Source organism: Pelobates fuscus, chromosome 5, assembly GCF_036172605.1.
Source record: "Pelobates fuscus isolate aPelFus1 chromosome 5, aPelFus1.pri, whole genome shotgun sequence".
Classification (NCBI taxonomy): Eukaryota; Metazoa; Chordata; class Amphibia; order Anura; family Pelobatidae; genus Pelobates; species Pelobates fuscus.
In genome coordinates this window covers 230,541,502-230,568,232 of record NC_086321.1, presented here as the reverse complement: position 1 = coordinate 230,568,232, position 26,731 = coordinate 230,541,502, and the positions used below count along the sequence as shown (strand labels likewise).

General features: G+C 40.5%; 1 protein-coding gene across 1 annotated transcript in view; it reads left to right on the top strand.

The window, feature by feature from the left end:
• The first annotated feature begins 213 nt into the window (after window positions 1–213).
• BRD10 (bromodomain containing 10) overlaps window positions 214–26,731 on the top strand; it is a 68,805-nt gene continuing 42,287 nt past the window's right edge. Inside the window, exons 1-5 of the mRNA XM_063455110.1 lie at window positions 214–295; window positions 11,648–11,839; window positions 16,571–17,964; window positions 19,072–19,154; window positions 25,752–25,841. Of these exons, the coding sequence (XP_063311180.1) occupies window positions 282–295; window positions 11,648–11,839; window positions 16,571–17,964; window positions 19,072–19,154; window positions 25,752–25,841 (1,773 nt within the window). The 5' untranslated portion in view covers window positions 214–281. The remainder of the gene's footprint in view (window positions 296–11,647; window positions 11,840–16,570; window positions 17,965–19,071; window positions 19,155–25,751; window positions 25,842–26,731) is intronic.

The following is a 26,731-nucleotide window of genomic DNA, read 5'->3' as shown; positions in this document are numbered from 1 at the left end:
CAATAGCACAGCGCTGCGCGGGAAGAGCCAGCCGGTTGAAACTGCGCAGGCGCACCCCCTCTCCCCCTGCTCGGCTTAGAGCGTGTGCACATGCGCGTCTGCTGTTTGACCCGCGCCTGCGCGACGACAGCTTGACCCGAGTGTGTGCGTACGCGCCGCGGCTCTCAGTGCTCTGCGCATGCGTGAAGATTTAAAGCCTCTCCCCCCCCCCCTCCTTTACATATCGGGGGGAGCGCCGGGACACGGAGCGACTGGGAGTGTGTCCGGTCATATCGTGGCAGATGGCAAGTATGATGTATGTACTTCGCCTTTTGAATTGCCATTGGCTAGTTAGTGCACTCCCTGCATCCTCCATTATGTGCCATCCCCGGTGTGCTGTGCTCATAGCAATGGGTTAAAGGGGGATGGATGGTGCCTGGTGTAATGGAGAGTGGTACCTGTCATGCCATCCAGGGGGGCTGCCAGCAGGAGACAGGGCAGCCTGCCAAGTAACCCAGCCTGGGAGACACAGTACTAACCACACAAAGCAGGAGAAAGAAGGGGAAACAACATGGAGCTCAGGAAATGTCTCTAGCACACACGAAAGGCAGGGGTTTGGTTCTCAGTAAAAGTTGTTTTGTGAAAGCTTCAGAGGGAAAGTGATATATTAATGCTAAAGTAAACAAATAACTTACAGTGAATGCAAAGCGCTGGGGAGAACAGTTTGTGCCAGTGCACTGTTTACCACATTGTGTTTTATTTAGGAATTTAGCCACTTTCACACTAAAATGTAGTCAATTTAAAAAAACAAAAAAAACAAATTGCAACTTTTTGTCAGAAAGTGTTGACCCCGGAAAAATTCTCCCAAGTCCATTGTAGTCACACCGCGGCTATTTTAGCCAGGATTTTGCTATTTGATTTACTGTTCATTGCGATTCATTGCTTAAAGGAAAACAAAAGAGGTTTATTTAATGCCTACATTGCACCAAATTGTTATTTCTGGCTCTAGTACCTCCAGCAGGCCATCCCATGATTTATTTTTCACTGAGATATGAGAAAAGTAGAAGCTGTCACGGGAGGCAATCACAATATTTCCAGGTTCAATCATTACTGGTTATCAAGTCCAGTGGAATAAGTGCATCTGCCGTTAAGAAAAATTAAACTGGCATGATAAGTCCACGTTACCTGAAATCACCCCCCACCACGTAGGCAATGAATATATAATTTATCTAATTTTTAGATATTAACACTACTTACCATCAGTCAAGCGCCACCATGTCCACAGATGAATGTCATGCAATGTAAAATTTTCCTTCCATCCAAGACCTGATTTGATCTTGCCCAGCTTGGAGAAGTGTCCCCAAGCATGGCAAATTAAAAAGAATATTCTTCCATGAGCAAATTCCACGAAGCAAATGTCATTATTAAATGTCTGAAATGCGTAAAATCAGCCACCCCATTCATATTCTATTCTAATCAGATCTAGAAATAATGGCAAGGTAATAACCATAGCTACACAGCACGTGCATTGTGGTTTCTTTGCTGGACAGCAGTAAAATGGCCTGTAGGAGGAGGGTTCTTAAGGATAGAGGCCAATGCCGAAGATTTGATTGACAGGTGGGAGACAAAGTTTTTTGTTTTTTTTTCCAATAAATCTTTACTTCTAAATTAAGTGCATGTGCATCTATCATAACAGGTACACTTTAAGCAATGTTTTAAAAATGTGCTTTATTTAATTAACTTTTTTACCCTTTCAGCACTACAGAAGAGAGGATTACACTGTTGTGGCATAGATTATAGATAGAACCTACTAGCCAAAAATGTAATGTTTTTCTTTTTTATTTTTTTTAACCTCCTACCTAGAACATTGAAAGGCCATCTACTGGATAATGCCTTACTGCTTGCTTGCTTTAATGATTTCCCATGGAGGGGATATTTTCCTGCAATATGTTATTTTTTTCTGTTGAGGTAATTAATTCGATCAAACACCAAAGGTAGTCATTGTTTTTCAGGCCGCACACAATATGCGGTTTTATAGTAGCTTTTTAGCTAGGGTTGCTAAAGCCTCCCTCTCTAGCCCTCACATGTCACTTGTAAACACTCATGTGCAGCACATGAAAGTTGATGCCCTGTAATACATTTTCACATAGTTAAGGAATTGAATCAGTGAGAATTTTGATGGAACTGCTTTGATGAAAGGGGCATCATAAGCAACATAACAACTACAGTCCACTTCACATTGTTAATGTGAAAGTGTAAGATCCACAATAGCAATATGCCAAATAAGTCAGTGTTCCCAAACCCCCGGGCCGCGGACCGGTACCGGTCCGTGGATCAAACGGTACCGGGCCGCCCAGGGGTGTGCGAGCCTGCCGGCTAATGCAGGGCTGGCATTGCCCAAGTGCCAGCCCTGCAATGTGCCTGCGGACCGGAGGGGAGATCAGAGATCTCCCTCCCCGGTCCGCAGGCACTGTGCTGACAGCCGGCAGCGGAGGGAATGAGAGAGGACCCGGGAGCTCTTACCTGCAGCTCCTCCGGGTCCTCCTCTCGCGAGATTTGGAGCGTTGCCACGGTAACCACGGCAACGCTCCAAATCTCGCGAGAGTGAACTCTAGCCCTGTAACTGGGCTAGAGTTCATCTCACCACCACTGGGACCACCAGGGATTTCCCACCGGACCACCAGGGACTAAGAAATGTCTCCCCTCCTCCCAGTAAAGGTAAGAGGGGGGAAAGGAGGGAGGGGGGACATGAATATATTAAGTTTAATTAAATAAATTAAAAAAAGCCTCCATACCCTCCTTACCCCCCATACACACACTGCCCCACAAACACTGCCCCATACACACACTACACACACTGCCCCACAAACACTGCCCCACACACACACTACACACACTGCCCCATACACACACTGCCCCATACACACACTACACACACTGCCCCCATGCACACACTACACACACTGCCCCACAAACACTGCCCCCATGCACACACTACACACACTGCCCCACAAACACTGCCCCCATGCACACACTACACACATTGCCCCACAAACACTGCCCCCATACACACACTACACACACTGCCCCACAAACACACATTACAAACACTGCCCCATACACACACTACACACACTGCCCCACAAACACACACTACACACACTGCCCCCATACACACACTGCCCCACACATACACTGCCCCCTAACACACACACACTGCAACCCTGACATACACTGCCGCCCTCACACACTCGCACTTCACCACTCACACACACACTGCACCTTTCACACACTTCACCCCTAACACATACCACTGCTCCTATGCCCAATATCCCAGCAGACCCCAGGTAAGTTGTCAACAGTTTGACTACTTACTCTGGGATGGGATTCTGGCACTACTGGCGCCATAACTACTACACTGTGCTGTAGTGGTTATTGTGCCTGGATTATTTCTTAAAATAATCTACAAGTGCCCCTCCCGAGATCAGGTTCTGGATCCGCCACTGGTGCGAGCTGTGCGGTCGCACAGGGCGCCATAACACAAGGGGCGCCCTGGTAGCCGACACGGCTCGCAAGCTGAATCCCTGATGGTCCAGTGGTGCACCTAGCAGGAGCTGCAGCTAGATCATCATAACTTCTCCCTTGCGGTTCTGGCGCTCACTTAGTGAGTCAGAGGCAGCCTCAGAGATTCCCAGCCTGCGCTCTGACTCCACACAGCGCCAGAACCTCGAGGGAGAAGTTATGATCAGCACTCCCTGCTATTCACCTCTAGCCCACCAGAGGCCGGCACTGGAGACCAGGGACAGAGGAGACTTATGATCGGGCACCAGAGAGAAGGGGCACTGCATGGAAGCAGAGGCAGCATGGGACAAGGTAGGTAGGAGACTGAAATACAGCCTTGAGTTCCCAGCCACAGAAACTCCCCCAGTCTGTGACTGGGAAAGAAGCTGTTGAGTATAGGTGGTGTTACATCAGCATTAGTCTGCTGGTGTAACACTACCTACCTATCCTGTCTGTCACATACCCTCATCTGTACCCCATTTTTATTAACTCTCACATGAACATGCTATATACATTCAGTCTGCGTATGTGTGGGACCCTGAACCAACAATTTTGAGTCTATGTCTTTATGTGACTGTGTTTGTGATTTTCTGACTATGTATGTGTCTGCGTGTTTTTTTAATATATGTGACTGTTTTTTTTTTGTCCTATTAAATCAAAACAAGCGGGCCACGGAAAAATTATCAAACGTTTACCGGTCCGCGGCGATAAAAAGGTTGGGGAGCACTGAAATAAGTGACAGCCCATGGACACCCTGGAAGCCCACAATTTGTGTTAATGGTTTGACACAGAGCCTGTATTGCATTGGAGCATTAAAGCGGCACTGTCATGCCGAACTTAACTTTCCACAATCGCTTCCTCTTCTCTCCCTCTCTCGGGATCTGTTTTTCTTTTCTTCATATCTGCTCTAGTTTTCCTTAAAACACAAGACAAAGTAGGGACTACTTTGTCTTATGGAGGTTTCCTACGCTTGACCAGCATTGACCCACTTCTCGCGGTCAAAGGAATTTTCCCACAATTCTCACCTGATCTCGCAATGCTTCCTTTCACTATTTCCCAGCATCCTGTCATATGGATAGGACGTCGGAGAAACTACCGAATTCTGTCCTAGCAGGATGAACAGTTTGTTCATTCGGTAGAATTCCCAAGCCCCTAGTCACCCACCGTCCCCCCAAAAAAGTACATTTCTACCTACCCCCCTCACCTTAAAAATAGTGAAGGGGGACAATAAAACTAAGTCCCTGTAAATAAAAATAAATTCTTACCATTAGAAGTCTTTTTTTTTTTTCAGACCCCAAAAATGCCAAATTAAAAACCCGTTGAATTTATAAAATAAAAAAAGACCTGAGCGCAAAAAAAATCAGACGCAAAAAACAAAAAAAATCCATGTTCACCCAGCGAGGACACCGCGCAGACTGAGCTCCGCAGGGCCTTCCCACGCCCTGCAATTTGACTCAAAGGGCTCTGATTGGTTGATATAAGCCAACCAATAACAGCGCTCTGATAGGCAAATAGTGAGCCTTACCTGATTGGCTCACTATTTACCTATCAGAGTACTCTTATTAGTTGGCTTGGAATCCAACCAATCAGAGTGCTCTGAGTCATTTTACACAGTGTGGGAAAATTCCAAAGGACTTTCCCATGATGTGCAAAATTACTCAGAGCCCTAGACACCCCCCCCCCTCCTCCCAGGTTTTGTAGGGCCCCTACCCGCCAGTCATTGGTGGGGGCCAGGGGGGGACAATAAGTCCTATTTTCATGTGTGGGAGCAGGGGGGGGAGGGTAATAGGCCCCCCCCTTGCCATCTAGGGCCTCCACCCACCGCTCATGGGTGGGGGCTGGGGTGGGAACAATAGGAACAATCCCCCCCCACCCCCCCATTTACATGTAGGGCCCCTACCTGCCGCTCATTGGTAGGGGCAGGGGGGGACAATAGGTCCCCCCCTATTTTCATGTAGGGCCCCAACCCGCCGCCTATGAGTGGGGGCAGGGGGGCCCTCATCCGCCGCTCATGGGTGGGGGCCGGGGCAGGAACAATAGGTTCCCCCTCGTATTTTCATGTAGGGCCCCCACCCGCCGCCTATGGGTGGGGGCCAGGGGAGCAATAGGCCCCACCCTTGCCATTTGCCACAATAGGTCACCCGTCATTGTCACTTAGGGTCCCCACGGGCTCGGGGAGGACACTATGTCCCCTCCGCTAGTTAATAGATAGGTGGAGGGGGGCTTTTTTTAATAGATGCTGGGGGGACTAGTTAATAGATGGGGGGGAGATTCACAACATTGAGCAGCCATTGGCTGATTACTGTTTAGGTGACATGCCCCTACTCGTGGCATAGCGAGTAGGGGCATTCGGGAGTTTTTAATCTCCCTTGTGCTATTATGGGGGTCATATTGAACGATATTGAGTGAGGAAGGACATGTGGGAAGTTAGGAAGTGGCGGAGAGCACAGGTCCCTGACACTTCAATTTTTACATATTACAAGTAGGGAGCTGCAAGCTGGCAGCTCCCTCCTTGTAATAAATGAACGAATACCGGTCTTTGTTTGTTCGTTTGAAATTTGTATTAATTTATCTTTCTGACGAATGAATAGTCAAAATTCCCGTCCAAATGCCAAACTGGGCATGTGCGGGAATTTCACAGTGCTCTCTAGGATGGGCAGACGACGTGTCCCACAGGGACTTCATCTACCCACACAAAGATGGCAGGACCAGCACCTAGGTCCGGGCAGAAAATAAACATTAAATATAGGTAATATGGGGGGCGACCAGGGGGCTATTAGATGTATTAGAGAATGTATTTTTTTAAAACGGAATGCGGCCATGACAGTGCGTCTTTAATGATTTTGGTGGTTAGAGTGTCCATTTTACCCCTTCACTGCCAACTTTTTTTTGTGTGAAAATTATTAACAAAACATTTGTTTGAAACAACAGATAAATACTTGGCACATAACCATACACTGATCAGCCACAACATTAAAACCACCTGCCTAATATTGTGTTGGTCCTCCTTGTGCTGCTGCCAAGACAGCTGTGGACTCCACAAGATCTAGACCTTTGTCATGTCCTGTGGTATCTGGCACCAAGACATTAGCAGAAGATCCGTTAACTCCTGCAAGTTGCGTTGTGGGGAATCCATTTATCTGATTTGTTGTTCCAGCAAATCCCACAAATTGAGATCTGGGTAATTCGAAAGGCCAAGGCAACACCTTGGACTCTTTGTCATGTTCCTCAAATCATTCTTGACCAATGTTTGCAGTGTAGCAGGGTGCATTATCCTGCTGAAAGAGAAGACTGCCATTAGAGAACATCATTGCCATGAAGGGTGGTGGTCTGCAACACTCTCTAGGTAGGTGATACATGTCAAAATAACATCCACATGAAGGCCAGAACATAAAGTTTCCTAGCAAAACGTTGCCCAGAGCAGAAAACTGCTTTCACTGGCCTGCCTTATTCCCATAGTGCATCTTGCTGCCATCTCTTCCCCAGGTAAACAAAGCACGTGGACCCGATCAGCCACCTGACCTAAAAGAAAAAATTATTCATCAGACCAGGCATTTTTCCATTGAGATGTCTTCAGCTGTATGTAATATTAAAGAGTGGACAATAGTAGAGGTTGATAATGTGTATGTTATGAGTGTATATAGGATACTTTGTTTTATACTGTTTTATTACCGTATATACTCGAGTATAAGCCGAGTTTTTTAGCACATTTTTTGTGCTAAAAAACCCCAACTCGGCTTATACTCGAGTCAATAGTCTGTATTATGGCAATTTGCATTGCCATAATACAGACTGGGGCTGTGGGGGCTGTAAGAGAGTTTACTTACCTCTCCTGCAGCTCCTGTCAGCTTCCTCCTCCTCCGCGCCGTCCGTTCAGCACCTCGGTCAGCTCCCAGTGGAAGTCTCGCGAGAGCCGCGGCTCTCGCGAGACTTACACTGGGAGCTGACAGAGGGAGCTGCATGGACGGCGCGGAGGAGGAGAGAGCTGACAGGAGCTGCAGGAGAGGTAAGTAAACTCTCTTACAGCCCCCCACTGAACTGCCAATGCTGGACCACCAGGGAAGGAGAGCCCCCCTCCCTGCCATGTATCAAGCAGGGAGGGGGGACGAAAAAAAAAAAATAGTAATAATAAAAAAAAAAAAATTAAATAATACAAAAATAATAAAAAATTAAAAAAATAATAAATAATAATAAATAATAATAAAAAAAAATATTAAAATAAGAATAAAAAACAAAATTGCCCATCCCCCACCAAGGCTCTGCAACACACACACACACACACACCACTCATACACACACACCACTCATACACACACACTGCACTCATACACACACACTGCATTCATACACACACACACACACTGCACTCATACGCACACACACACTGCACTCATACGCTCACACACTGCACTCATACACACACGCTGCACTCATACACTCACGCTGCACTCATACACTCATGCTGCACTCATACACACACGCTGCACTCATACACACACGTTGCACTCATACACACACGCTGCACTCATACACACACGCTGCACTCATACACTCACGCTGCACTCATACACTCACGCTGCACTCATACACACACGCTGCACTCATACACACACGCTGCACTCATACACACACGCTGCACTCATACACACACGCTGCACTCATACACACGCTGCACTCATACACTCACACTGCACTCATACACTCACACTGCATTCATTATACACACACTGCATTCATTATACACACACTGCATTCATTATACACACACTGTAAATAAATATTCAATTCATATATTTTTTTTAGGATCTAATTTTATTTAGAAATTTACCAGTAGCTGCTGCATTTCTCACCCTAGTCTTATACTCAAGTCAATAAGTTTTCCCAGTTTTTGGGGGTAAAATTAGGGGCCTCGGCTTATATTCGGGTCGGCTTATACTCGAGTATATACAGTAATTGTAATAAAGTTAGTATATATATTTTAATCTCCTGGACGCTCTTGTTGCTTCTTATTTGCCTTCTGAATAACCTTCCCTTGGTGGGGAAAAAATATTTGTACTTATTAATACCTACCTAATATACAGTGCACTTTTTTGCATCTTTTTCACACTACTACAGAAAATACCAAATAGATCCACCTAACCGCTCAAGTGCTAAAAATAGAGCTGTTTTAGAGCTCTATATAATGTAAGTGAATCTCTCTGTTTCTACTTCCTGGTTCCATAATGTACGATACTATCAACCTCTACTATCTTCTACCCTTATCATTTCATATTAGATATATCTCAAGGCGCTACTCCAACTTCTTCCTTATATTGACATTTATCTGCTGGAATGGAGAGACTCCGGATTGAGTTGTCGAGCTGCTTACTTCAATTTCACCAGTATTCCTTAGCACTAGCTAAGCCATCTTGTATCTTAACCTTCTTCTAATGCTCCAGGATCCAGTTCTGATGCTCATGTCCTTATTTAAGACTGTAAACTTGTCTGCGGCCATGCAGCAAGCTGCAATGCATTGTGTGTTCTGAAACCTTTCTTTCATGGCTAGCATTAAAGAGACACTATGGGCACCAAAACAACTTTAGATGAATTAAGCCATTTTAATGTATAGATCGTGCCCCTGCAGTCTCACAGCTAAATTCTCTGTCAGTTATCAGTTTAATCACTTTTTGTTTTTGCACAGTCTGTTTAATTTAGAACTTCTTATCTCCTGTTCTGTTAAAAGACTTGTAAAGTTAAATGTACAGAGCAGGACATGGCTTGTAATGTAAGTGAACATCCGATTGAAAATAAAAAACATTTTATTTCATGCTAGCTGACAATCAACTGAGAGCATCAATACCACTGACAATTGTTAGCCTTCTAATAGACATAAGCAAATTAACCTAAACATGCCAGCCTTTCTTTCAGCGTTAAACAGAAAACAAAAGCTTTTATTTAACAATTTTCCCCCATAAGAATATTTAGTAATTTTGTATGCTAGCCAGCCTAACATTTTTCACATGTTATGTCGTACAAATACCCATTATCCCTTTACAGGGTTTCTACGAGACCCTGTTCTGCATCATGGCGTAAAATAAACCACGCTGCAGTTTCTATTGACTTGTTCTATAGCCCTATTCAAGTATTTTCTGAATGGAACTACTGCTGAACTGAATTCTTCTCCTTAAAGTAATGGGTGATGGGTGGGCTAAGTTTGAATATAAAAACAGGTACACTAACGATGCTTCAGAATGGCGGACAATAATATAAATTTTGAGGTATGTAAGATTTGTTTCTTTACTTTTATTTTTTTTTCCCTTTAAGTACGACAATGTAAAATGTGAAAAGACAATAGGGACAACAATCACATACGAGTCCCACTTCGGAGAACAGGGATTCAACAAACGTGGTATGCATCCATGGTATCATAGAAAAATACATAGAAACTAGGGTCTTGACCTAAGAGCCCGAAAGGAAGAAAAATGGAACAAGAATGAACATATTGGGAGTAGTATGTGTAGATCACCTGGTCAGGGAAGAGTCAAGCTGATGCAGGTAGAATCAAGGATTCTCTGGTTAAGATTGTGAACAATGAAGTATCAAGAATTCCTCTCCATGAAACCTGGCAGGATTGAACCATGCTCTTCAAAGTTCTGTATTTTTATCGACCACTCCATGGATGATTGGGGCATAGATGAGACAAATGCATTGATATCGGTGCTTTTGTTGAGTGTAGCTATGGATTTTCTTTTTAAGTCTTGAGAGGACAATGGAAGCTGAAAACAACATACTAAATATTTAAACTAAAACCCGTAGAAAATCTTAAAGAAATGGTTGTAGATTAAGCCACTTTAGTTAGTTGAGAAATATATCCCACTCAGTGTTGAAACTTCAAAAATAGCTGGCACATAAGGAAAAATAAAATGGTGTGCTTGAGGAGAGGCCTAACAGGTAGATAAAAGAACCATCAAATTGAGGATTTCAGACTTTGTGAAATGAGAGATGGGGCTCTAAAGTTCCTATTTCTGAAGTAAGTGAGGCAGCAGAATATCAGCAAAAAAGAGTAATTCTTTAGCAAAGGCTGCAATTTTATTTGTAATACTTACAATAGTGAGAGCATCAACCTGCTAGTTTTTACAGAAAATGTCAGCAAGAGGTTCTAGTACTATGACAAAGAGCAGTTGGATAGAGGAGAGCCTTACTATATTCAATTAAGAGAAAATAAGTTGTAATACTAGTTATTAACTCTTGCTCTAGAGGGGGAAATAGTGAGAAGAGGATCGGGTAATTGTCCTTAAGGCTAAAAGGTGAGTTCAAACAGTCCTAGTCTATACAGCTGAATGCCTTTTGCGCTTCAGCTGATGATAAACACAGTGAAATATGTTTTATTTATAATAATGCATTATCTCTTTGTAAAGATTATGGTGCAAGGAGTCTTTGGGTGTCATACACTCCCACATCTTGGTATGCGTTAAACCATTTTTGAACAGTTAAACAAAATCTGAGATTATGTTGAAGTGAATTTATGCAATACCCGAAATTGTACATGTGTACCATATGCCTGTTAGCATTTATTCTGTCTGTACTTACTTGCTGTTGTATATCCCTGTTGTATAATTGTAAAACCCTGCTAAATAAGTTGGTGATATATAAATGCTAATAATAACACAATTCATTCAACCTTGGACAGCAGTTATCTGCAAGCACATGAAGCAGCATAGTTCACATCTGCAATATTAAACCCGCACAGGAGGTCTCAGGCTTTTGAGAAGTTATTTAAGCAGACAATTCAATGGCTACTCAGGCTATGCATGTTCACACCATACATATACTTCTGTAGTTGAATGGGAAAGTTAGACTTCTATATGATATCAGTGGCAAGGTTATCCAGGAGAAAATCTTGAGTTTTTAGGGATATTTTACAAGTCACATAACCACTAAAAATATGCTGTTCTTATGGTGCTTGGAATGACCATTTGAACGAACATCTAGCGAGTAAAGTTAAATTCGTTCCATGTTGGGGTTTGGTTTTTTTTGGAATGAAGAAAAATGGTTGCATTTGATTTACTTATTTTGCTGGGGTATTTTTCTGGTCTAATTTTTACATATAATATTTTTTTCAATTTAGCAACTTAAGAGAGAAAAATTCTCTGGTTTCGACATCTAAAGGTAACTTTGAGGATGACAAAGGATCTACAGGCACATCCATTCGATTGCGATCCGTAACAAGGAGTTTGGCTAATGCAAACACGACAGGCAATTCTTTAATTGTACAAGTCATCAAACAGGAAGAGCTTCCAAAAACAAAGGAAGAAAAAAGGTACAAAAAAAACATATGTCTGTTTTCTTTTATATCTTATCCATTCAATGAAAAATATTAAAATGTTGATGCATTTCAAACATAAGCATACCCTTTGTTCTTTACCCAGTAAAATATGCTGCTCTTTATAACCCCTTAATAAAACAAAAAAACTAATGGAAGTCTTTTCCACCATAATAATCAGTTCTTTAAGGATTTTGTTTTAAAATAAAGACATTTCAGTTACTGTATGGCTGTACAGAGCTGACAAAGCTAAATAAGTGGAATTTTCCATTTTGGCATAGGGTATTCCAGGATAAGATTATGATGACCACGTCCTTCAAATGGTTAATAAAATACATTATTTGTAGTTACGGTTTGTCTCCAAGGGTATTGCAGAGTAAAGTAAATTGGGCCCTCCACTCAGCATCTCCTCTTTCGCAAAAGTAGAAAATATATTTTGCTAATTAACTGCTCAGCCCCTGTAGCCAGTCACCCTGCACATTCATATACCATAGTCTCTAAATTCGTTAATTCTGATCTCCTTTTTTCATTCATTCATTCCAACTCTATTCATAACAGCTTGGCTTGCACTAAATTATAGTTGTTTGACGGACTACACTTGTGTAAGTCATAAATTACAGGGAGCGCAGAATTATTAGGCAAATTAGTATTTTGACCACATCATCCTCTTTATGCATGTTGTCTTACTCCAAGCTGTATAGGCTCGAAAGCCTACTACCAATTAAGCATATTAGGTGATGTGCATCTCTGTAATGAGAAGGGGTGTGGTCTAATGACATCAACACCCTATATCAGGTGTGCATAATTATTAGGCAACTTCCTTTCCTTTGGCAAAATGGGTCAAAAGAAGGACTTGACAGGCTCAGAAAAGTCAAAAATAGTGAGATATCTTGCAGAGGGATGCAGCACTCTTAAAATTGCAAAGCTTCTGAAGCGTGATTATCGAACAATCAAGCGTTTCATTCAAAATAGTCAACAGGGTCGCAAGAAGCGTGTGGAGAAACCAAGGCGCAAAATAACTGCCCATGAACTGAGAAAAGTCAAGCGTGCAGCTGCCAAGATGCCACTTGCCACCAGTTTGGCCATATTTCAGAGCTGCAACATCACTGGAGTGCCCAAAAGGTGTGCAATACTCAGAGACATGGCCAAGGTAAGAGAGGCTGAAAGACGACCACCACTGAACAAGACACACAAGCTGAAACGTCAAGACTGGGCCAAAAAATATCTCAGGACTGATTTTTCTAAGGTTTTATGGACTGATGAAATGAGAGTGAGTCTTGATGGGCCAGATGGATGGGCCCGTGGCTGGATTGGTAAAGGGCAGAGAGCTCCAGTCCGACTCAGACGCCAGCAAGGTGGAGGTGGAGTACTGGTTTGGGCTGGTATCATCAAAGATGAGCTTGTGGGGCCTTTTCGGGTTGAGGATGGAGTCAAGCTCAACTCCCAGTCCTACTGCCAGTTTCTGGAAGACACCTTCTTCAAGCAGTGGTACAGGAAGAAGTCTGCATCCTTCAAGAAAAACATGATTTTCATGCAGGACAATGCTCCATCACACGCGTCCAAGTACTCCACAGCGTGGCTGGCAAGAAAGGGTATAAAAGAAAAAAATCTAATGACATGGCCTCCTTGTTCACCTGATCTGAACCCCATTGAGAACCTGTGGTCCATCATCAAATGTGAGATTTACAAGGAGGGAAAACAGTACACCTCTCTGAACAGTGTCTGGGAGGCTGTGGTTGCTGCTGCACGCAATGTTGATGGTGAACAGATCAAAACACTGACAGAATCCATGGATGGCGGGCTTTTGAGTGTCCTTGCAAAGAAAGGTGGCTATATTGGTCACTGATTTGTTTTTGTTATGTTTTTGAATGTCAGAAATGTATATTTGTGAATGTTGAGATGTTATATTGGTTTCACTGGTAAAAATAAATAATTGAAATGGGTATATATTTGTTTTTTGTTAAGTTGCCTAATAATTATGCACAGTAATAGTCACCTGCACACACAGATATCCCCCTAAAATAGCTAAAACTAAAAACTACTTCCAAAAATATTCAGCTTTGATATTAATGAGTTTTTTGGGTTCATTGAGAACATGGTTGTTGTTCAATAATAAAATTAATCCTCAAAAATACAACTTGCCTAATAATTCTGCACTCCCTGTATAATTTGCTTCGCTGTGAATGATTTATTGTTTATAGGACAACTTTAGCAATGGGTGCGGCTATGCAAATGTTGCTCAGCGTGATGAAACATCCTTAATAAATGTACTTTATGAGTGAGAGTCTTCACTGTACTTCAATATATATTTTTTTCTGTTAAAATTCAGGGGATGTTACCGTCTCTTTTCTATAATCTTTTAAATTTTGTTGCAATAAAGCTGCCCTTTTTTTATGACCATGGAATAGGACTCTTTCGGGGAAACACAGCTTCCACCTTCTTATATACTGGACACATATGGAATATTACAATGAGCCAAAAAGCTACTTTACCCTTTGAGTGGAAGGTTTTTATTATTCACACATTTTGTTTTAAATAAAAGAAAAGAATATGATGGGTGTCGAATTACATCTACGAGCACAGTAACAAAACTTAAAATATAAAATTAAATGTATTAAGAAAGCTTAAAACAATATTTACATTAAATGGTTGGTTCGAAATAAAAAAATACAGAAGAAAATTTATAATGTACTGATAAATACATATATTTAAGAACATGCATAATATGCTACTATAAAAAGTTAAACCCTCTACAGCCCAAACATTTATATTTGTACAGGGGGGGTTGTTCTCCTTTGCTGCCACACACAAACCATTATATGTTAATAAATGGACACTCTAGATCCCTAAAGCACTTCTGCTTGCTGAAGTGCTTTATGTGTGAAGTGTCCCATTTCTCATTTTACAAAATATTAGAAATTCGCACTAAATGAGGTTACTAGTTAAATTAACTAGTTACAATCCCCTTGCTGTCAGACATCCAGTTCCGTTACTTCTTGGTTGTTTAACACAGTGGAGCTAAACTCAAGGCTTCTTGATATTCCCTTTAGTAGATGGGGACGAGTCTTCTTCCAACTCAGAGGTGTGGGGGGTCTCCCCATGTGTGGATGAGGGGATCGATTCGTCTCCCACCTGGGAGTCTTCGGAGGTCTCGGAGTCTGTATGGGTCTCGGGCGCCATCTTTGACTGTGGCCGCGGTGCAGGCCTGCTGAAGGATAGCCTGATATCTTGCATGCTGTTTGTGTTTGTTTTTGCACCCCATTTCATTATCTGTAGGGTGGTGGGTCTTGTGCGGTTTTGTTATCTCTTTTTTTTGCGGCTTTTTGCACTTTTTTTGTGGGGCTTTGCCGGAGCTCCACAGAAAGATGTCTGGTTTAATGCTCTGCTGGCCACCAACTCAAGACTTCTCATTGAGCTGCATTAGGAAGTCTGATTGGACAGCCCCAAAAAGTATGGACTTGGATAGTATAAGAGGATTTGCAGAGGCAGCAGACAAGAGAACTGCAAGCAATGTTTCGATTTACCCCCAATGAAAAAAAATGCACCATTAAATGCTTGTATCTTTTTATTTGGGGTAAATCTTCAAAACTGATCTATTTCTGTTTGTGAGTGGAGTATCCCTTTTAAGTAGTGATTTAGCATAAACTTGTAAGACTTTGGAACTATTACACACAATCTATCCAGTTCAAAAGCTCTACTGGAGATTAAATTGGGCATTTCAGAATGAGCATGTCTGAGCTACTCAGACTACATTGTGCACATGCATAACTGATTTCAACAGCTTATTCACACAGCCACCATTCACTATCAGTGAGTCAGCTGGTCCTTTTGTGGAAGAGGAGATTTTAGTACTACAGTACTGTACGTTAACCCTTTCACCAGGAAAGCAATATCAGTAGTTTACCGTTTATCGCTGATTGTTTTTTTTTTTCTTTTTCTTTTTATCTGGTGATGCCACAAGATTTACGTCTTCCATTAGATCCATTTTTTAACACATATGGAATCATCCTAGGTGATTGGATATTTATATGCAAATAACTAAAGGAAATTAGAGATTGGTTGGACTTCTTGTATCTTTCTAATGCATTTTGCACCTGTCCCTTTTTATCAATTGAAGCTCAAATCTTCAACCCTTTGTTACTTTTTTAATGTGACTTATGATCCCTTCAATACTGCCATCTGTCTTATCTTACTATTTTTCTCCCTTCTTAGCCATAGTGACACTACATATACTCTTTGTATACTACGTATACTCTTTTGGATTATCCCTGACTCACATATACCTCAATGATATACCCAGATTTGTATGCTGCTCTGCCCTGTCCACTGTTTCCCTCAAGCTTTCATGTTACCTTTGCTAACCACATCCTATTCTCCTTTCTAATCCGTTACTCTATTCAATCTCCTAACACAATTTAACCCCTTAAGGACCAAACTTCTGGAATAAAAGGGAATCATGACGTGTCAGACACGTCATGTGTCCTTAAGGGGTTAAAGGGACACTATAGCCCCCAGAATAAATAAAGCTTATTGTGTTTGTTCTGGTGAGTATAATCATTCCCTTAAGGCTTTTTGCTCTTTTTTTTTTTTCACTTCTTTTCATTTTTATCAATGATCATGATACTCATGAGCATGATTGACAAAGCTCAACCCAACATTTAGTTATAACCTTTTTTAATTATAGTCTTTAAAATTATACTATTTATTGTTCCTTTTATTTTTCATCAGGCTTAAGGAACAGGAGCGTAAAGAAGCTGAAGAAGCTAGCCAGAAAGAAGTAGCAGAATGGGACAGAAATTTGCTATCTCTTGCTGAGCCAACTTGCATGCAGACCATGTGGGAAATACCAGCCATTGGACATTTTCTTTGCTTAGCCCAGCAAATTTTAAATCTTCCTGAAATCGTTTATTATGAACTAGAACGTTGTTTATTGATGCCTCAATGCAGTGTATTTCTTTCAAAAATAATGACTTCTTTATTAAGCCCTCCACATCGGAGAATGACTTTACACCGCAGACCTAACCTTCCCTATCGAGCATGGGAAGCAACACTTAGGCAGAAGGTGCAACAATGGTATACAGTTGTTGGTCAGGCTGAAAACCCTGATCGATGTGCTGAGAAAATTGGACTCTGCTCTCAGTTTTTTAAGGTTCTTGGTGAAGTGAATCCCCTTGAACAAAAAGTATTTCACGAGTTGCCTTTCTATCAAAAGGTTTGGTTGTTGAAGGGTTTGTGTGACTTTGTATACGAAACTCAGAATGAGGTTCAAGATGCTGTTCTCGGACAACCTATCCATGAATGTAGAGAGGTCATTTTGGGTTATGATACACAGGAAAATGCATATATTCACTTTCCTCAGTTTTGTGGAGCCGATGTCAGAGTTTACAGACAGAAGCCGTTACAGGCCCCAGAATTTCCAATCCCTCCCATTCGAATTAAAAGAACAAGAAAAATCAAACCTGATAGACGTAAATGTAAGTACTCTAATAAAAACAATGGGGAGATGTCACCAAGCCCTGTTGCCGAGCTTGAGAAATGTTCTCAGTGTCTTGAGGTCTGTTCAACAACTTGTCACTGTGACAACTGCAGCAGCCATTCAGAGCAGAGGATAATGTCAAGTTGTGAGAATAAAGACCAGCAACCATTTGACACTGTGAAAGTTGGATTTTGCAAAGAAAATGTAGAGAGTTCTTTTACTCCAGGAGAGATTGACAGTTGTGGAGAACCTCTAAGCCCAGGAGAAGTTCTTGAAAATCTAGATAAATATGGAGAAGCAACCATTCTAAAACGTGACACCATCCCTCTTAAAGAAAATGCACTTAAAACATGTCAGGTTCACATAAATGTGAATAGTCCTGAGAGCCCCGACTTCCTTTGCCATCGAGTGGCAATGGATATTATTGTAGATCACCCTATTCTGAACCACAAGAAGCTGAAACTCAGCAAGATGAGGGTGAAGAAGAAGAAGAAAAAAAAGAAGAAATTGAAAGACTTTCTAAATGCAAACAAGCATGGTAAATGTGAAAACATTCAGTTGCATACATTCAAATCGTTTAAGACTGACTTCCAAAATAAGTTGTATCTTACCAAAAAAAGAGTAAAGCACAAGAAACACAAGTCTGGTGAGTATGTTTGCAGACTGAGATTAGAAAGTGTGTGTGAGTCAATTAGTTTCTTTTCTAGAAATTATCCATATTTCCGTGTTTCCTGTGCTTTTTTTCCTTCACTATTAAATAGAAAATACCACTTTCAAAATAATTTAGCATTTGCTGCTCATTTGTGAATTTGCAGACTTCTGATTTGTTTGAATACAATGGAAAAGAAAACAAACAGTTGAAATAGAAGCCAAGTAGTTTTGTTTGAAAACATTATATTGAAGTGTTGTATACATAAGTACCGGTGGAGTTGCCTAAGGAAGCCATATACGTTTTTCAATGGATTATTATATTTTGGGGAGGGGTGAGGTGTTCTCAAACAGTCCCGTAGATATTTTCATTAATTGGATTATAATTTTACTTATTGTCACCACAGATGTTTAACTTTAAAGGGACACTATAGTCAGCAGAACCACTACAGAGCTGTCTCCGCTCTATTATGAAGGCCTGGACGGAATAATCCGTGTCTATGGATATAATTGGAGGGTCTTTGGAGCTTGCATACAAATGTGTATTCCTGACACTGTAGTACTGGAATAGATGTTTAGCTCCCCAGCCCCCCTTTCCATGGAGATTAAAGGTATAAAACTTACCTTTAATCTTCACGGAGAGGGGGGCTGGGGAGCTAAACATAGATTCCAGTACTATTGTGTAAGGAATACACATTTGTATTCCTGTCACTATAGTGTTCCTTTAACAATGTAATATATTTTGTTCAAGGCTGTGCTAAATCAAACTGACTCTTGCCTATCAGAAGTTTCAATGGGACTTCAGATATCTTCTAGGGCAAACTGAGTGGTGATTATAGGTGGTGAGGGGCAATCCTCAATTTACACATTGCAGCACTCATAGGAAGTGATCTCGTTTTTCGTTATTATACTTTTAAACTGCCACCTCTGGTTTGAGGAAATAACAATAACCAGGACTATATCTGTCATAATTTCAGTAAAGAAAATAATAAAACTCAAAGGTACTTAAAATTACACATGTAATAGGTAAAAATGTCAATATGCATGATTTATAACAAATATGAAAAGTAATAGTTAACCTTTTTAATTTCTTTTTTAACAAAAGCTAAAAAAGCTGTGTCTAAGAAAGCAATTTCAAAGAAGAGGAAAGCTACTACGGGTTGTTCCCCCAGTGGACCAGAATTTGAGGTAAGTTTTATATTTTTTTTCTTAACATAATACATTCTAACTTTATGTATTAATTTGACTTTTATAACAGATTTTTAATGATAAATATCAATATATATTTGAACAAGTTTTCTTTAAGATAGTTTATGTTGCTACATGAATGTTGAATACAAAGGACTGGACTGCAAATGCAAAGTAGGATATTTCTATGGTATTATTACAAATTCTATTCATATAATATATTGTAGGCAGATTTGCTTTCTTAAAGGAATGCTCCAATCAGAAGTGCTCTGGCGTGCACCTAGACTAAGTAGTCAAACCGTTTTAAGAAAAGTTTGATAAATTACCTGGGGTCCTCCAGGTGCTAGTCACTGCCTCCACTGTATTCGGTTAGTTCTTCTAAGCAAAGACATGTGGTGCAGGGCCTGATTATTGACAGAGAGCTTCAGCTGAGTTGTAGTGGTTGTGACTCTTGTAGCGTTCTTTAATTTCAAAATGTGCAAGCATGCACTATATATAAGACATGAAAAACAGGTGATACTTCTCCCTAAAGTCCCTAAAAATAAAATGGACCTATGCAAAGGGTGCTGTAAAGGTACAAAAGTATATCTATTCCAAACACAGTTTTATTCTAATACCACAGTGGTACACTTCCACCCTCTAGGACCCGAAGTGATTAATCAAATAAATTCCTCAGTACAAGTAAGTGACTCGAGCATATTTAAAAAAAATGTTGACAGAACTGGGTTCCTGTCTAGAATGAAAAGGATTTGCACAGGTGACAGTCTTCCGCTGTTATTTTTGTGCACATAATGACATGACATGTTTTTAAATCCTTACGTTAAAGGGACACTCTACTGCCCAAATAAATATTAAATAAAAATCACGGTTTATTTGATATACGCAAAATGAACACTTGCATGCCTTTATTTATTTTTTTCATTGGGGTTACATCTAAAACTGCTTGCAAAAGCTGCAGATCTCTTGTCTGCTGCCTTTGCAAGCCCACCTCCCCTCCCTACTAATCCTGCCCAGACCTACTGTGGCTGTCCAATCACAAACTTCCTAACACTGCTCAATGAGAAGTCTTTGCATGGCAGGTGCTCTGGGCAATTGCTGCTTCTTGAGTTCAGTGTAACTAGGATAAACAAACCAGGAAGTAACAGGACCGGTTGTTTGCTTGAAAAGCCAGTGGGTATAACCAGGTTAATTTATAAAAGTGTCAACTATAATCTGCACTATTTCCAAAAGGAAAAAAAAGAGGGTACACTCTTCACACATAAAGCATTACAGCGAGCTAAAGTGACTTCATACCATACTAGTGCACACAGTAGATATTATGGATTTGTTTAGATCCTGGGTACATTCTGTAAATAATTTGTGAATGCTGTTTTGGGGTTGTGGCTTTCTTTATCCTTTTCTTATTCTTATGACTCAATGTCTTCATGCGAAGAATTAATATAACTCTAATGTAAGTGCTAATCATATTTTTTTAAAGCACATAGAGTAAAAGATGCATAATGGTGACGTTTGTATTGGGGTAAAATCCCAATCCCATTTTGGAGTTCTGGAGTTCATAAACCAAGAGACCGATGGACAGAAGGACAAATTATTATTATTATTATGATGATATTTATAGAGCGCCGTCAAATTCCGCAGCGCTTTACAATGGATAAATAAATGTTGGTGACTACAAACAGAAACTGTCAGGCAGGTTGAAACATAAATACCTTGCCACTGCACTGACATTAAGTGTCAGTCACTGGACTTGAGCACACATTTGTATTCTTAGTACAAGTTTGGCACTGGGACATACAAAATAGTCTTCCCATAACTGTGCAGGTCTGTGTCTCCAGCCCCATGGGTTTGAAAAGTGAATATTACTTATTTTCTCCCTTGTTTTGGCCACTTTGCTTCCTTGGCTGAGATCATCAAGATTGATCATCTCAGACAATCCACTACATCTCTATCGAGATGCATTGGGAGGCTAATGCGCATGCGTGGCAAATCATCATGCTGTACCAATCAAATACTGCTCAAGGAGCAGAATTTCATTGAGAAGCAAGCTGATCTGGTTCTCACAGTGAAGCACCTCTCATGGTCCGTTTTAACCTTGCAATGGAATTATTGTAGTTTTTACAAACATTCAATATTTTAAATTGCAGGGTCAAAACTAAGGGACCGCTGCGTCCACACGACATTGAGATGAAGTAGACTGGGTACTTTTAACACAGCACAGACACACTTGTATTATTGGGGAAATAATGCCAGGGTTCCTTTAATACTAAGGCAATATTAGGACATGTCGAGGGTCTTGTCAAGATTGGTGGGAGCAGCTGTAGTTTTTGGCAAAAAAACTTCCTTAGCCATACAATCACATTCCAGAAAAATTCTTCCTTATCAGTTATATCACAAAGCAAGTGATATATATCACTACATGTCTGCCTGCATCTTGGTTGTGGATTAAATGTAGCATTTTCCATCTACATTATAAGTGAGCAGGGGAAAGCAGCCTTATGGAACATTACACCCCAAGGATGGTTACCTGCATGGAACACAGACTGTGAGGGAATCATAGGGTTAAATTGTGCATTGACAAAACATGCACAAAATATGTATTCTAAATATGTTTTTGTTGGTTTTTTTAATTTTATTTTATTCAAATATCGGCACTTCTGCAGCTAATCCAGACAATGCCAAAAACTCAGAACACTCCAGCAGTGAACAGAACAGTCAGCAGTTACTGTAGAATTCCCTCTCACTCTCTTACATTCAGTTAATTATCCATGCGGTTGTAATTTATTAGTTGATACTTTCCACTGCTTACTTATAATATATAAGGAAAAACAAGTAAGTGATACGTCACTCCAAGAAATGAATGCTCAAAATATAAGGGAATTGTAATTCATATTTATATATAAGATCTGAGGCAATTCATGGTGCATCACTTCATACACTCATGGAATAGAAAAGGCCTGAATTCATATTAAGTACAAAATCAAAGGCATAATCCATATTATATACAACAATTAAAAAAATAATTCATCATTAGACTAAATGGAAAAACAAAGTCCTGAATCCTGACCACATCAAAGGTAGATACTGTAATAGTGTTAAGAGATACCTCCTACAGCAATTTTCTTTTGGTGATTCCAAGGTCTTAAATAAGATAAAAACAACTGAAAAAAGAAAATTAAAAAATCAATAAAAACTCAGGAAAAAATATGCACACAACAGGCTTGCAGCCTTAAAAAAAACAGACAAAATATATACAAAAATAAAGTCGCTCTTTAAATGCTCTTCTGAGTACTCAAAACAGAAAAAAGGTTAGATCACACCCAAAAAATAAAGTAACATAAAGGATGGATCCTTGTAGAAATAGTAGGTGGTTGTCCAAGATCAGTTCGTGTCAGCAAACTTGTTAGGTTGCCTTTATAGGAGTAGGGCTTCTTTGCTGTGTGTTTGCAAGTGATGTCACCGTATTCCAGACTTAATTCAGTTTGGACAGATTGAATTAAGCTGCTTCATTCAATCCAAAACCAAAGCATCAGACACGCTTTTCTTTTGTGTTTCTATCTTTGTGTTTTTTTGAGAATGTTTCTATTATTCCATTATTTTATCACAAAATAAGGTGTAAGTGCACAGTGTGACACCGTGTACTTATATATAATTCAGAAATGTATTTCCATTGAATTACTGAGATTATACATCTTAGGTTTCTGTGGTGATAATAAATAAGAACACAATTTTAGTGTAACATGTTAAATTAGTATAACACACTCTCACTTCTATGAACCACTCACATAAATCTTTGTCATATGGGTACCTCTTTACAGACTCCTGATAATGCGCTTCCTTCTCCTTCAATAAGTAGCACATCAAGATAGAGGATAGTTATCTAAAATCCAATTTATTATGGTAAACATGACACACAAAAAAGAAACGGCCAAATAAAGCAGTACAAAAACTCCAATATTGGATAGTCCTATCACTGCTGGCCCTGCATAACACATTTTGACTAAAGAGTTTTGCCCTTGAGGAACAGTTTCTTCCTCCTTCTAAATAGCGTCTCAATCATCCGGTTTTCTGCATCTCCATTTAGACCACCAGAAACATTTGAATGAACACTGTTGGGTCAGGAACACAAACAAACATGTAATTCTGACCCTATAGTGTTCTAAACACAATCTCGCCCCCGTCCCCCTTCGCTAAATATAGTAAAATCTTACCTTTTATTCCAGTCTGCTGGTGCTGATTCTGCCCCTGATCTGCATTTTTGGCTGACATCATCAGAAGTGATGATTTCAGCCACTCCTATGAGAAAGCATTGAATTGGCTGAGATTGTCAATTCTGATAATCTCAGTCAAGGAGGTGTCCCGGGAGCGGAGCCAAACGCCACCCTGGCCAATCAACATCTACTCATAGAAATGCATTGAATCAATGCATCTCTATGAGCAAAGGTCAATGTCTCCAAGCAGATCAGAATTAATTGGACATTGAATTTAGCAGCTTATGTGCCTGTATGTTGCATGATGATAAAAACTAGTACCTGGCTGCACACAAAGTAATATAGTGATTGATTACATGCATGACTCTTATTGCATAAATGAAAAGGAACATGTTGAACCACAAATTTGATGTTTACAGGTGAACTATAAAGAAACACATTGACCAAAAGACCTTTAAACTTTCCCATAAAAGTAATTGGGGATTTATTTGAAAACACGACAGAACAGTCTCCTATTAGCAAAGTGCAGCACATCCTTAAGACATGTTCATGCAATGCAAAGTACTTGGGCATTCAGCTCCTTTAGAAGCACTCTGCGCACATTTTTCGTTCCCTTTCTCACTTTCAGGACAGACAACACGACTCTACATCCTAACACTGCCCCCTTTTGGCCTGGGGTTTCCAATCCTAGAGATATTTTAATTCAATTTGGACCGTGCTCGCTGAGAGTGAAAGCACTAAAATTGGTGAATGAAAGAGCCTATATTTAACATCATAAAACTACAACATTGCGAATCATCTGTCAGTATGTCATATAGGACACAGAAAAATCTAAAACACTCTGCCTTTGTGGAGACGTTTTGACTGTTAAAATAACAAATTTTAATAAATAAAAATCACTCACACTACATGTGTGACATCAAGGCTGATGTTCTGGTGGCCAGGGGTTCAGGTAAAGGTGAGATTTACTTACCTAAACCTGTTCCTTGCGGGCGCAGCCATCTTATTCTAGTGAGTTATTTGCTGTACTCTCGCACATGGGCCAGAGTACAGCATTGAGGTCATTGGAGGATCCTCCATTGACAGACCATTTCACATTGGCATTGACACTTTAGCTCGGCCCAGAGTCTAAAAAAAGTCAGGCGGAGGAAATATACTGAGACAAAGTAGTCCCTCTAGTAGTGCTGCTTTTAGAAAAAATTGCTTTATATCGCATTTCATGCACTTAGTTAAGTCAAATGTCTCACGGACATCTTACTGGAAAAAATCTAGAACCTATTTAAATAAAAAATACTATTTTCTAGCAGTTTCTTCAACTTGTAATGGGAAGGAAAAAAAAGGAATGTATTAATTCTTCTGTGTGCAATTTGAATTACCCCTTATACATGCTGATTTATAGGGACACTGTAATCACCCAGACCACTTCAACTCATTGAAGTAGTCTGGGTGCTGTGTCCCTTTTGCACCTAGTGCTGCAATGTAAAACATTCAATGTTTAAATTGCAGCTCTAAGTCTGCCCTCAGTGCATGTCTACCAGACAGCCACGGGGGGGGCGCTTTCCGAAATCCAAATGGACTTTTGGTCCGTTATCTGACGCTGGATGTCCTCACGTTTTGCATGAGGACCTCCAGCGTCAGATTTTCCCCATAGGAAAGCATTGAATAATGCTTTCCTATGGGGAGGTCTGATGCGCACGCGTCCATTGTCGCAAATGTGCATTAGGTCTCCCCCGCTGGCTGACATCGGTGGAGGAGCATGGATGGAGTGTCCCATCGCCGAGGGACATTGGCGCTGGATTCAAGTAAGTGGCTGATGGGTTTTTAACTCCTTCAGCCCTGTGGGAGAGGGAAGAGGGGGTGCGCAAGGGGGGAACCTATTAACCCTATATTGCCAGGAAACCGGCTTTGTTTTCCTGGCACTATAGGATCCCTTTCAGGCAGACAGTCATAGTCAGGTTGTAACTTGTGGGGGGGTGCAACTACATATAAATATACCTCACTGCGCTTTGCAACAAACAGTCCGTTTTGATTCCAATTAATGGAATTTTCCACGTGTACAAAATAGTATTTAAAGATAGTGAAATCTAAGGATGTAATGAACTGAAGAGACTATTAATATTTATTTAATCTACCAAGAAAAATGGCGGGTATTATTTACTGGTCAACTTTTACCCAATGCCATGTATTATCATTTGAAGAAAAACTGGGACAATTTGAGCATTTTTGCCTTGTTTCCTACAGCTAGCAATGCATTGAGTGCTTGTAATAGGATCTGACAAAGATGCATATTGTGCCATAATACTTCAAATTTTAGTGATCCTATCTTGTCTAATACTGACTGACCTGATATTTTCTTTTCTTGAACACCCAAATGTCTTTCTGTTTTCAGCTTGTGTGTACCAATCTTGATGAACTCAGGGAATTGATCAAGAAAATAGATGGAGAACTTAAGGGCTTGGAAAACAACAAAAAGAAATCTGTAAGGATTGTCACACTTATTTTGTTTTGCACATCATAATCTTTGTAACCACTAAAGCGTAGGAAGGGGCTGTGGGACAATAATTATTGTGTAGAGAAATGATAGTTGGCAATTGTGAGTACAAGTATAAATGTCCTTCACAAAACAAAAGTATGAGTTAAAATCGAATGTGAAAATCAACTGAAATAATGTAGATATTATACTGACCCAAACTATCTGATCTCTCTTCAAATAATCTGGAATCAGAATAGTGATTTAAAAACCATGTGCTTCTTAATTTATATTTAAAAATTGCAGCAATTTTTAAATCTCACTGCAGCTCTAGTACAACCTCTCAGACCTGCTAGTCAAGTAATTGGAATGCTGCTTTCAAGATGCCTTATATAAATTTTATTCAACTTGTGCTTGCTGCAGGCACACATTAGACCACACATGTTGCTCTGTCAATTGGTGCTCATAACCCAATTAACTAGAAAGTAAACCATGCTGTTTCTAAACTGATAGCAGACAAAAATTGCTTACTATCACTTTCAAGAGCAGTTTTACTAATACAAAGTGATGAGTGGTACTGTTCTTGGGAGATAAACTACATATCTCACAAACTCCTGGTTAGGATTGGTCTGCATGTGGCATCAAGCAGACATTCTAAACCAGGCTTCCCCAAACTCCGACCCTCCAGATGTTACTGAACTACAACTCCCATGATTCTATGAATGAAATAGGCTGAGAATCATGGGAGTTGTAGTCAGGGCCGGCGTTAGGTGCCCTTTGCGAAAAATCTTCACAGTTATTACTTTTAAAGTAATAAACAGGCTGATACAAGATTGCCAAACCTTTCTGCAGGTGAGGGTACCACCAGTCCCAAGTGCCTGTGCGCTCTTGTTCTTCGC